This window comes from Balaenoptera borealis (assembly GCF_965194805.1).
Source record: "Balaenoptera borealis genome assembly, chromosome: 18".
NCBI lineage: Eukaryota > Metazoa > Chordata > Mammalia > Artiodactyla > Balaenopteridae > Balaenoptera > Balaenoptera borealis.
The window spans coordinates 12,448,212-12,461,975 of NC_138877.1; the positions used below are offsets into that span (position 1 = coordinate 12,448,212).

The 13,764-nt window shown below is 35.5% G+C and overlaps 1 protein-coding gene across 8 annotated transcripts in view; it reads left to right on the top strand.

Moving 5' to 3' along the window:
* Positions 1–13,764, top strand: part of NBEA (neurobeachin) — a 608,086-nt gene that overhangs the window by 304,346 nt on the left and 289,976 nt on the right. For all 8 annotated transcript variants that reach the window (XM_082365247.1, XM_082365248.1, XM_082365251.1 and 5 more), the window contains one exon: positions 1,760–1,926. In XM_082365247.1, coding sequence (XP_082221373.1) covers positions 1,760–1,926 — 167 coding nt within the window. The remainder of the gene's footprint in view (positions 1–1,759; positions 1,927–13,764) is intronic.

The following is a 13,764-nucleotide window of genomic DNA, read 5'->3' on the forward strand; positions in this document are numbered from 1 at the left end:
TCTGTGCTTTATACATTAAAAGAGTAAGGTTTTTTTCACACAACCCTAATACCAGTTTTTACCCCCTCGGGGATGAATGAGATCACTCCTGTTGATGATGCATGGCTAAGGGAGGTGTAGAGGCTATGAAGGGGATATGAAGACTCGGGGTTTTCAGATTGTGTACACATAAAATAAACTGCTAATGTAAACCTAATTTTGAGAGTATTGTCATTGTTACTTAACGAATGTGCATTGTTTTTTAACCGAGATGTTTCTATTTGTCCTTTTTAGGTTAAAGCTGTATTAGTAAATGCATTGATTGTGTGTATGTTTGTGCGTGTGTGGTTTACCAAACTTATATCACTTTTAAATTGTAAAAGATTTTGTAAAAGTCATAACATTTTACACTAGGACTTTTTGAGGAATTTCTGTATCTCTCATATAAGCCTGTAATTAAGAGAAAAAATGTATTTAATTTGAGATGGGTACTTCACAGTTAATTTTTTTTTGGTTAACCACTGTAATTGTTAAGGAAGAAAAATGAAAATTTAATTTTACTCTCCAAGGAGCTAATGAAATATTAACCTCATTATGGAGGCAGATCATTGTACTAATTGGTGATTCCCTGTACAAAAAGATAAATTGGAAAATGAATTAATCCTTCTTAGGTTCCTGTAGGGTTATTTCTCTGGAAGAGATGACTTGTGGTAGTAGTCTATATCAATAGATAGTTGAAAGGAATATGTTCAGATACCTTACATGAAAGATTTTTACTTTGTAATGATGAATGTGAACTCATTATATGTATTTTTTTAGACGTACAAAACTTTTTTTTGTAGTTATATGACTTGTATTACATACACGATAACATTAAAATCTGCAGTCACTCTACCCTATACAAAAATTATTATACAAAACAAATCAAACTTATGGTTAAAGAGATGTTCATCTTCATGTTCATGTTTGTATTGAGCCTTTTTGATACACAATGAGATTGATTACCTGTGTTGCTAATACCAATGAACTTGAATACAGATAGCTGACAGGACAACTGATTATTAGGGAAGATAAGATTAAGGTAGTAGTTATCATGAGAAACTTTGAATACATTAGATTCTAGAGCTAGGAGACACTGTAGAGTAAACCTTGTTTTAGCCCTTCATTTTACATATGTAAAACTGAATACAGTGAAAAAAACAGAATTTGCATAAAGTGTGAAATTAAATCCAGGTCTAAATTTCTAAACTACTGCTTTCTCTTCTACACCACATTGCCACTTACAAAATGGAACACTATATATTAAGTGGCAAGTTTTTGATCTATTTATAATTATCAGGAATATAACTCTTATTTTAAGTGAGATATATACTATATAGGTTAAAATAATAAGTAGGTTTACATTTTTAATAAATCATTTTGTTTCTAAAATGCTTACTTTTGGAATATGTTAAAATCAGAATTTCAGAATTGAAAGGAACCTTAAAAGTCATTAATTACTTGATTATATTACTTAATAATATTCAAATTACTTTACATATACTTTATGTATAAACACAAAGAAAGAACATATTTTTACCAGTTTGAAAGGTGATTTTATATATGTGTGTGCGTGTGTGTGTGTGTGTGTATATTTTAGAATAAACTTTCAAAAGATTACGTTATTTGAGTTTTTAAAATTGAATCGATAATTATTACCCTTTAACTCAAAGTTAAATATCATTTCTTTCTTACACACAGTAGAGGTTTATTATCATGCACTGTTTGTATTTCTTTGTAGTCGCAGTGTGCCCAATACGCTGCTGATAGAAGAGAGGAAGAAAAGATGTGTGACCATCTCATTAGTGCTGCGAAACATAGGGACCACGTGACTGCAAATCAGCTGAAACAGAAGATCCTTAACATTCTCACAAATAAGCATGGTGCTTGGGGAGCAGTTTCTCATAGGTGAGTTATAAAAAACTAGAAGTAAATAGTAACTCATAGGTTAATTATAATAGTTATAAGTAAAAAAAACTATAAACTTAAAAATTCCTTACAAAATATGATTTTAAATTGTAAAAAATGGCTTAATTTTTCTCCTGAAATCTTTAGTAATGACTTTTGAGAATGGTTTAAAAGAAAATCTAAACTTTTAAAAGTAATCTAATGGAAATTTTTTCTAATTCATAATAATATATAACATAATACAAAATTTGTTTAGGCAAGTATTTTAGACTACCATCTCTCATATATAACATGGGTGTTAGTTATAAGAAGTGACTTGTTTTTAATCTTTCAAAGTCAACTCTTCAAATTATTAAATTTATATCATTCTTAATTTTTTTATGCACAAGTAATAATAATATAAGCATTCACTATGGAGAAGTAATACATTCTTTTAAATTTTTTTCTTCTATATTTCTCTATGCAGTCTTTCTTAGGAAAGTTTTCATCTCAAATTAGGGTATTTATGATATTATAATACAAACAAAACCAAAATTGGTTGTTTTTGCATTACAAGTGTTTTTCTTCCTAAAGTTTTGTGAACATAAAATTGTTTTGTTATGTTTTGTTGTCCTCTGCACACTGCCTTCTAGAAAAATAGTAGTGAAGCAGGTCACTATATTTTGATTGCTAATGTTCTTCATTTATATATCTTCATTTTATCTTATCTCATTGACTGTTTTTATTAAATCTCTGTCTGGCGGAGTTTAGGGATTGGGTAAATGTGGACAAGACACTAAGAAAAATTCTGGTAGAAGTGATTCTGTTAGTTAGAGAAGAACATCTAGAATATGGCCAGGATATTATTTGACAGACTGTCCTGGGGTCTCAAGTATAAGACAGATTTAAGAAAACTTTATTATTTGAATTTAAAGTAAAATTATAACATAATGTCTTTAAAAATAGTTAACACTCTCCTTAAAAAACTAAAAATAGAACTACCATATGACTCAGCAATCCCACTACTGGGCATATACCCGGAGAAAAGCATAATTCAAAAAGAGTCATGTATCACAATGTTCATTGCAGCTCTGTTTACAATAGCCAGGACATGGAAGCAACCTAAGTGTCCATCAACAGATGAATGGATAAAGAAGATGTGGCACATATATACAATGGAATATTACTCAGCCACAAAAAGAAGCGAAATTGAGTTATTTGTAGTGAGGTGGATGGACCTAGAGTCTGTCATACAGAGTGAAGTAAGTCAGAAAGAGGAAAACAAATACCGTATGCTAACATATATATATGGAATGTTAAAAAAAAAAAAAAGTTCTGAAGAACCTAGGGGCAAGACAGGAATAAAGATGCAGACGTAGAGAATGGACTTCAGGACATGGAGAGGGGGAAGGGTAAGCTGGGACCAAGTGAGAGAGTGACATGGACATATATACACTACCAAATGTAAAATAGATAGCTATTGGGAAGCTGCTGCATAGCACAGGGAGATCAGCTCAGTGCTTTGTGACCACCTAGAGGGGTGGGATAGGGAGAGTTGGAGGGAGATGCAAGAGGGAGGGGATATGGTGATATATGTATATGTATAGCTGATTCACTTTGTGATACAAAAGAAACTAACACACCATTGTAAAGCAATTATACTCCAATAAAGATGTTAAAAAAAAATAGTGAACACTCAATATTTGTTTCTTATAATAATAGCAATACCACCACATCAAACATTTATTAAATATTTATTGTGTGCTAGGCACCATACTAAGAACATCACATGGGTTATTTTGTTTAACATTCAGAACATCTCTATTAAGGTTGATACTGAAATTTTTTTTTTCATATTACAATGAAGAAATTGAAGATTTCAGAGGTTAAGTGAAACTTAGATAGTATCACACAACTTGTACAAATAGAAGCAGAGTGTGTCAATCAGGGCTCTCCAGAGAAACAGAAAAGAACCAAAAGGATATATGTAAGACATAGATATAGATAAGATATAGTTATGGATATGAATATGGACATGGGTATAGATATATATAGATTTATTTTAAAGAATTGGCTCACATGCTTATGGAACCTGGCAAGTCTGAAATCTGTAGGGTGGGCTGGCAGGCTGGAAGCATAGGCAGGATTTCTGTCTTGGGGCAGAAATCCTTCTTCTCCAAGAAGCCTCATTCTTTTCACTGAAGACCTTCAACTGATTAGATGAGCCCCACCCACATTATTGAGAATAATATCCTTTACTTAAAGTCAACTGATTATAGATGTTAACCACATCTCCAAAATACCTTCACAGCAACATCTAGACTAGTATTTGATGAAACAACTGAGCACATAGCCTAGCCAAGTTGGCGCAGAATTTAACCTTAAGACAGTACAATAGTACGAGCATTTTGCCCTAGCTATAGACCTTGTGTCTCTCTTTGTGTCATCCGAATTGGATTTATCTACTCAGTTATATATAGTGAGGACTATAACATTATATTGCTAATAATTCAACTGGTATAATGCAGGATATTGCCTTAAATGTATAAAACTGTACATGGTTTGGTTTTAATATTTCACCAGATAATTAAAATACAGCTAAAGGACAGAGACTTCAATAGTGACAGTCATGTGGTAACGTGTCGAATGCATCCTCTGCTCAGCTTTCCCTTTATGATAGCTCGTTAGATAGACGGGAAGACTGGCAATAGGACCCCTCAGAAGAACAGGTATCCTTTGTCCTTTTCTGCACATTAACTCCCAGGGCTGATTAACTGAAAAACACACAGCCTTTCTATTATCATCCTTTACTAACTGGGACACTGAACTCTAATCTTTCTTAGTATTTGATTAATTAATAAGGCTCAGTTGTTGGACTGCTTCTCCTTTTTGTCTTATTCACTCTCTAGGCAATTTTATCTAGTCTCATGGCTTAAAAAAATACCAATATATCAGTAACTCCCAAATTCTCCAGATCCTCTCCCTTATCTCCAGACATGTATATCTTCCTACTTGGTATCTTCCACTCGGATATCTAATTGTCATCTCACACTAACGATGATAAAACTGAGCTCCTGAGATTTTCTCCCAAACCAGTTTCTCTTGCAGTCATCTCCTTCTTAGACATGGGGATCCCCAGTCTTACAGTTGCCCAGGACATAATTGTTGCTCTTATCCTTAACTACTCTTCACACATCCCATATTGAGCCCTTCAGCAAATTTTATTGATTCTGCCATAAAAAAAATCCAGCATTTGACTGCTTTTCACCATTATCTTTGATATCGCCTTGATCCACGACACCATCATTTCTCACTTGACTTATTGCAGCATTACTTTCAACAGTCTTCCTGCTTCTGCCCTTGTCCTCCTAAAGTCCATTCTCAACATAGCAGTGTGGGTGATTCTTACTAAAATGTAGAACCCTTTGCTCCTCTGCTCAGGAACCTCCAGAATTATACTGTGCAAGAAGGTAACCACTAGTCAGATATGGCTATACAAATTTAATTAATAAAAAATTTAATTTAATTAAAAATTTAGTGCCATAGCTGCACTAACCACATCCAAGTACTCAATAGCTGCATGTGTCTCGTGGTTCCCATATTAGACAGCACAGAACATTTCTATCATTGCACAAAATTCTATTGGACAGTGCTGCTCCAGAGACTTCCCATGTCGCTGAAAGAAAAAACCTACAAGGACAAAGAAATGTAGAATAGTCAGAGAAGTCCATTCTGATGAGGAACCATTTGAACAAAGAGCTATCTGAGCATTTCAAGCAGAGAGAACAGCATACAAAAGAAGGAAGTGCTTGTCCTGTTCATAAAGTAGTCAGAGGACAGTAAGGCTGCAATGGAGTGAGCCATGGGGAGGGAAGGTACTGTCATCTGGCCTTCGTTAGCTCTTTGACCTGCTTCTCCTACTACTCTCCCCTTGTACTTTTTGTTCCAGTCACTGTAGCTTCCTGCTGTTCTTCAAGTTTGCACGATATGCTTGCTCTGTTTGGAATGCTTTCTTACAAAAAACCCATGTGGCTAGCTCTCCCGCTTTGTTCCAGCTTTAATTCAAATTCTCAAAAAAGTCTTCTGTAGCCACCCTGTCTAAAATCCTACTTCTTCCTCCAAATATTTTGTACTACATTCCTCTGCTTTATTTTTTTCCTTTTTCAAAATTTTATTACTAACATACCGTATATTTCACTTATTTATCAGTTGTATTGTTTTGTTTACCACTAGAATGCAAGCTCTGTAATGGAAGGGATTTTTATCTCTTCTGTCCACAGTGTTATCCCTAGCACCTAGAATAATGCCTGATGCACAGCAGGTGCTAAGTAAATGTTTGTTGAATAAATTAATAAATGAATGCTTGGTATATATCCTTTGATACAGTGATGCTACTGGTAATGGAATGGAAAAACAACTTAGTCTATTGTCTGCGACGCTTTTATATTTTAAATGAAATAATCTTATTAAATGACAAAAAGTACTTACCCCTGCATGAAATGACAGCTCAAGCTCGTCTAGAAAACAGGATGAACAGTTTCTACTTCATTGGGTTATTTTAATGGTAAAATGAAATGTTATGTGCAAAATGCTTAGCACAGCGTATGGCACATAGTAGATGTCTCGTATTTGTCAAGTCACTTTTTATGTTCGGCAGCTCTTTACAAAGAGCCTTTTCTTAAAAGACTTAATTTTTTTAGAGTAGTTTTAGGATTAAAACAAAACTGAGTGAAAGGTACAGAGATTTCCCATATAGTCCCTCCCCCACACATGCGGAGTTTCCCCCCATCAATGTCTCCCACCGGAATGGTTCGTTAGGGATGAATCATAATCACCCAAAAGCGTAATCACCCAAAGTTCATAGTCTATCTTAAGGTTCACTCTTGGTTTTGTGTATTCTATGGATTTAGACAAATGTGTGATGACATATATCCATCATTATAATGTCATACAGGGTAGTTTCACTGCCCTAAAAATCCTCTTTGCTCTGCGTATTCATCTTTCCTCTCACCCCATCCCTGGCAATCACTGATCTTTTTATTGTCTCCATAGTTTTGCCTTTGTCAGAATGTCATATAGTTGGAATCATATAGTATGTATCCTCTTCAGATTAGTTTCTTCAATGTAGTCATGTGCAAGTTTCTTCGTGGCTTGATAGCTCATTTCTTTTAGTGCTGCATAATATGCTAGTGTCTGGATGTATCACAGTTTATTTATCCATTCACCTACTGAGGGGCTTCTTGGTTGCTTCCACATTTTGGCAGTAATGAACAAAGCTGCTGTAAACATCCATATGCAGGTTTCTGTGTGGACATAAGTTTTCAACTCCTTTGGGTAGATACCAAGGAGCGCAACTGCTGGCTTATATGATAAGAGTATGTTTCTTTTATGAGAAACCACCAAACTGTCTTCAAGGTGGCTGCAAGGTTTTGCATTCCCACCAGCAATGAATGAGGGTTCCTGTTGTTCCACCTCCTCACCAGCATTTGCTGTTGTTGGGGTTCCAGATTTTGGGCATTCTCATAGGTGTGTTGTGGTATCTAGTTGTTTTAATTTACATTTCCCATAATGTGGAATATATTTCCTATGCTTATATCATCTGTATATCTTCTTTGGTAAGGTGTCTGTTAAGGTCTTTGGTCCATTTTTTAACCAGGTTGGTTGTTTTCTTATTGTTGAGTTTTAAGTTTTCTTTAATAGTCCTTTATGTCAACAGTCCCCAACCTTTGTGGCACCAGGGACCAGTGTCGTGGAAGACAATCTTTCCATGGAACTGGGGCGGGGGGCGGGGGGGGGATGGTTCAGGCGGTAATGCGAGTAATGGGGAGCAGTGGGGAGCTGCAGATGAAGCTTTCTCGCTTGCCCACCGCTCACCTCCTGCTGTGTGGCCCCGTTCCTAACAGGCCGCAGACCAATACTGGTCCACAGCCTGGGGGTTGGGGATCCCTGCTTTATGTCATGCGTCTTTTGCACATATTTTCTCCCAAACTGTGACTTGTCTCTTCATTCTCCTTACAGTGTCTTTTGTAGAGCAGATGCTTTTAATTTTAATGCAGTCCAGCTTATCTATTATTTCTTTCATGCATTATATCTTCAGTGTTCTAGATTTTCTTCTATGTTATCTCTAGGAGTTTCATTTTACATTTAGCTTGGTGATTCATTTTGAGTTAAGTTTTGTGAAGGGTGTAACATCTGTGTCTCGATTTATTTTTTTGCATGTGGATGTCCAGTCGTTCCAAAACCATTTGTTAAAAAGACTGTCTTTGCTCCGTTGTATTGCCTTTGCTCCTTTGTCAATGATCAGTTAACTATATTTATAGGAATCTATTTCTGGGCTCTCTATTCTGTTCCATTGACCTATTTGTCTGTTCTTTCACCGATACCACATTGTCCTGGTTACTGTAGCTTTATAGTAGTTCTTGAAGTCAAGTAGCATTAGTCCTCCAGCTTTGTTCTTCTCCTTACAGAGTCTTTTAAAGTAGTTTCCCATGCCACTTAGTCACCCTCTAACTTGAAATATACAGTTATAATTTATTTATTTTATTCATTTAATGAGCAGATAACTCTTCAGCTCCTATTTGTGCTAGCATAGTGGTGAGCAAAACTGACTTGTTCCCTGCCCTAACATAATTAAATTATAGTCTAGTAGAAGGGGCTGATGCTAAACAAATAATTAAAGCAATAAAAGATGTTAATAACAAACTTTGGCAAATGCTAGGAAAGAAAATATAGGGTACTGTGAAAGAGAGAGTATAGCAGAGGATCTTTATTTTATAATTTTTTTTTAAATTAATTAATTAATTAATTAAATTTTTTTTTTTGGCTGTGTTGGGTCTTCGTTTCTGTGCGAGGGCTTTCTCTAGTTGCGGTGAGCGGAGGCCACTCTTCATCGCGGCGCACGGGCCTCTCACTGTCGCGGCCTCTCTTGTTGCGGAGCACAGGCTCCAGACGCACAGTAGTTGTGGCTCACGGGCCTAGTTGCTCCACGGCATGTGGGATCCTCCCAGACCAGGGCTCGAACCCATGTCCCCTGCATTGGCAGGCAGATTCTCAACCACTGCGCCACCAGGGAAGCCCGAATCTTTATTTTAGGTTAGGGATTCAGGGAAGACTTTCAAAGAAGGTCGGTTTAAGCTAAGTGCTGAAGGGATGAGAAGGGGATCATCAGCAAAGGGTAGGGTGTAGAACATTAAGGAGAGAAATATTACAAAGATTCAGAGTGTAGAAATAATAAAATGAACAGAAAGGGGGCTAGTATGCCTAGAGCTTAGTGAGCAATGGGGATAGTGGCTTGAGATGAGGCTGGAGAGGAACATATGAGCCAGATGATTTAAAGCCTTGTAGATCATGTTAAGGATTTGTGACTTTATCCTAAGTGGCATGGAACACAGTGAAGGGTTTTGAGTGGAAGAGTAAGATGATCTGATTTATGTTTAAAAAGATTAGTCTGGCTGCTTTATGAAGACATATGCTGGAAGAAATAGGAAAGTACAGTCACCCACTTTATAGCTGAGTTCACATGTCACCCTTGCTATAGCGTTTCCTGGGTTCTCTATCTTTCCTAAGCCTGCCTCCTCATATTTTGTTGTTATTATCTGTATTGCAATTATCTATAATATATTACTTAATATTTTATAGCAATGTGAATGTGCCTGTCTCTTCCAATAGACTTGTAGCTTCCTAAGTGGAGGGATTGAATAGTACTTATATTTACATCCTTGTTCTTAAATATATGTTAAATCTGAAGGAATTTCATCTCTATCATGTTCTACTTCCTGTTTTACAAAAATATGCTTAATTTTAACATATAATTCTTTTTAATTTTATCTTTTGACTCAGTGATGCTGCTGGCTGTAACATATTTTAGCTTTTGAATTAATATAATGTTATTGATCTATATTTCTTCTCTGAGGAAAAACTAGAGTTTGATAGCTTTTTAAAAATGCATATTCAAGAATTAATTCTGTTACATAATACTTAGGATTTACAAACAGTTTTCCCTTATTTATTTTATGTTTTTGGATCATACTTCCTATGTCTTAAACTACATAATGCAAATTTTAAAATGGGCAAAGGACCTGAATAGACATTTTTCCAAAGAAGATATACAAATGGTTAACAGGTACATGAAAATGTGCTCAGCATCACTAATCATTAGGGAAATGCAAATCAAAGCCACAATGATGTATCACCTCACATCTGTCTGAATGGCTACCATCAAAATGATAAGAGATAAATGCTGGAGAGGACAGGTAGAAAAGAGAAACCTTGTGCAATGCTGGTGGCAATGTAAATTGGTGCAGTCACTATGGAAAATGCTATGGAGGTTGCTAAAAATATTAACAATAGAACTATCATATGATCCAACAATTCCACTTCTGGGAGTATATCTGGAGGAAACAAAAATACTATGTTGAAGAGATATTTGCACCACCATGTTCATAGCAGTACTATTTACAATTGTCAAGACGTGGAAACAACCTAAGTGTCCATCAGTGGATGAATGGACAAAGAAGTTGTGGTATGCACATATACAGTGGACTATTATTCAGACATTAAAAAACAAGGAAATCCTGCCATTTGCAATAATGTGGATGGACCCAATATTATGCTGAGTGAAATAAGTCAGACAGAGAAACACAAATACTGTTTGATCTCATTTGTATGTGGACCCAGAAAAAAAAGAAAAAAACATTCATAGAGAAAGAGATCAGACTTGTGGTTACCAGAAACAGGGTTTGAGGGCAGAGGGAATTGGATGAAGGCAGTCAAAAAGTACAAACTTCCAGTTATAAGATAAATAAGTACTAGGAATGTAATGTACAACATGATGACTATGTTAAGACTGCTGTATGGTATATGGGACAGTTAAGAGAGTAGATCCGAGGAGCTCTTGTCACAAGGAAAAGAAAAACTTTTTTTTCCATTTTCTTTTTTTTTTGTTTTTTGTATCTAAGATGATGGATGTTAACTCATTGTGGTACCATTTCATAATATATGTAAGTCAAATAATTATGCCATACACCTTGAACTTATACAGTGCTGTTTGTCAGTTATTGGTATATCTCAACAAAACTGGGGGAAAAAAACCTTCATAAGCCATAACAACTTAAATTAAAATCAGGAGATTGTCAGGACTTCCCTGTTGGTCCAGTGGTTAAGACTCTGTGCTTCCATCGCAGGGGGCATGGGTTCGATCCCTGGTCGGGAACTAAGATCCCACACGCCGCGCGACTCGGCCAAAAAGATTAAAAAAAAAAAAAAAAGGAATTACTAGGCCCTTGAGTAAAAAAAATACCCACACAACACATGCGCACACACACATGGTCCCAATTTTTATTGTTCGTTTTCATATAAGCATTACTATTGAGATTTTGTTTTCGATAGGATGTTGGTAGGAACTCACATTTATTTAGTGCAGCTATGTATCGGCAGTAACTTTGCTGATACTTCGCATCTAATGCGTTATTTTCATTTTAACAACACTGTAAGGTAGATATTATTTTTCCCATTTTGCAGCTAAGAAATGTGAGTCTCAAAGAGAAGTTGAATAGCTTTCCCAGTGTTACATAGGTAAATAGTAGGGACAGGATTTGAATCTAGATCTGTCTAACCCTAAAGCCCATGGTCATTCCAGTGATGAAATTAATTACTAGTTATTGTATTAGTTATAAATATTATCAGTTGGAATAATGAAATAAAGAGAACTTAAGCAGGAATAAAACTCAAACCTCTGAGGTTTTAGAAAATATTTTTAATGTTTTACAAGTTCAAGACCCGAACTGAATTAACACTGGAACTCCTACCCACAGAGGTCAAGATATAACCTGCAGTCTGAACCTAAGAGGGTTGATTGGCCGGTAAAACAAAAACAGACAAACAGACGTTCTCCATAGGAGATTAGCAGGATGCAATTCAAAGTTATTTAATATACAAAGAACCAGGAAAATCTTGACGTTTCTTAAGGAAAGACAATTAACAGATACCAATTCCAATTCCCAGAGGTTGGAACTATCAGATAAAGATTTAAAAACAGCTGTTATAGGGCTTCCCTGGTGGCGCAGTGGTTGAGAATCTGCCTGCCAATGCAGGGGACACGGGTTTGAGCCCTGGTCTGGGAAGATCCCACATGCCGCGGAGCAACTGGGCCCGTGAGCCACAATTACTGAGCCTGCGCGTCTGGAGCCTGTGCTCCGCAACAAGAGAGGCCGCGTTAGTGAGAGGCCCGCGCACCGCGATGAAGAGTGGCCCCCGCTTGCCACAACTAGAGAAAGCCCTCGCATAGAAACGAAGACCCAACACAGACATAAATAAATAAATAAATTTTAAAAAATAAAAAAATAAAAAAAAACAGCTGTTATGACCATCTTTCATGAAGTAAAGTAAATATTCTTTAAATGAATGGAATGATAGAAGATCTCAGCAGAGTAATAGAAAGTATAAAAAAGAACCAAATGAAAATGAAAAATATAATATCTGAATAAAAAATAAGTAAATAAAAATTTAAAAATTTTAATGTAATATCTGAAATTTAAAAAATACACAGACTGGAAAAAGTATTTGCAAGTCACATATCTTACAAAGGACTTATAAAAGTATACAGGTATAAGTATATATATTTATACAAGTATAAAATTATACAAAGGACTTACAAATATATATATATACACATATATATATACACACACACATATATAGGTGTATATGTTTATGTGTATGTATAAAGGACTTTCAAAATTTAATAAGAAAACTAATGTTGCAATAAAAAAGCGGGCAAACATTTGAACAGACACTTCACTACAGACAGTATACAGATGGCATAAGCATATGGAAAGATACTCAATATCCCTAGCTCTTAAGGAAATTAAAATTAAAACAACAATCATATACCACTACCATTAGAATGAATAAAATTAAAACAAAACAAAAACCTGGTAATGCAAGAGCTGGCAAAGATGTGAAGCAACTGGAGCTCTCATACACTGCTGGTGGAGATACAAAAGGTCCAGACTCTTTGGAAAGTGGTTTGGCGGTTTCTTATACAGTTTAACGTACACTTACCATATGACACAGCAATCCTCCTACTCCTAAGTATTTACCCCAAGAGAAATGAAGATTTACATTCACACAGAAACATGTACATGAATGGTTATAGCAGCTCTATTAATAATTGCCAACAATTGAAAACAGCCTAGGAGTTCTTCAGCTGATGAATGGATAAGAACCTGTGGCACATCCATATGCTGGAATGCTACTCAGCATTGGTAAGGAATGGACTGTTGATAATGCAGCAATCTGAATGCATCTCAAATGCTTTCTGCTGAATAAAAGAAGCCAGAACACATTGTATAATTCCACTGATACATTCTGGAGAAAGCAAAACCTTAGGCAAATAAAACACATTGGTGGTTTCCAGGAGTTAACAGTAGGGGGAGGATTTGACTAGAAAGGGCTAACGTGAGGGAGCTTTGCAGGGGATGATTAAACTGTTCTGTATCTTGATTGGGGTAGTGGTTTCACGATTCTATGCTTTTGTCAAAATTTATAGAACTGTACACCCAAAAGACTGAATTTTACTGTACCTAAGTTAATAAATTTTTAAAAACTTAAAGGCCCCATATTTATAGATGATTCTTGAGCTGTGAATACTAATATTTAACAAACTATATTATATTTTTAATATAGAGAATTGCAATCAGATATTATTTCTTTATTGTTTAAAAGTTAAATAAGAAGTCAGATTATCTTAGTTATATCCATGCCAACACAGGTATATCGGAACAAAATTGGATTTCCCTGCAACTAATACATATAAATGAATTAATTTTTACTAGATGTATTTTTTTAATTATACAGTTT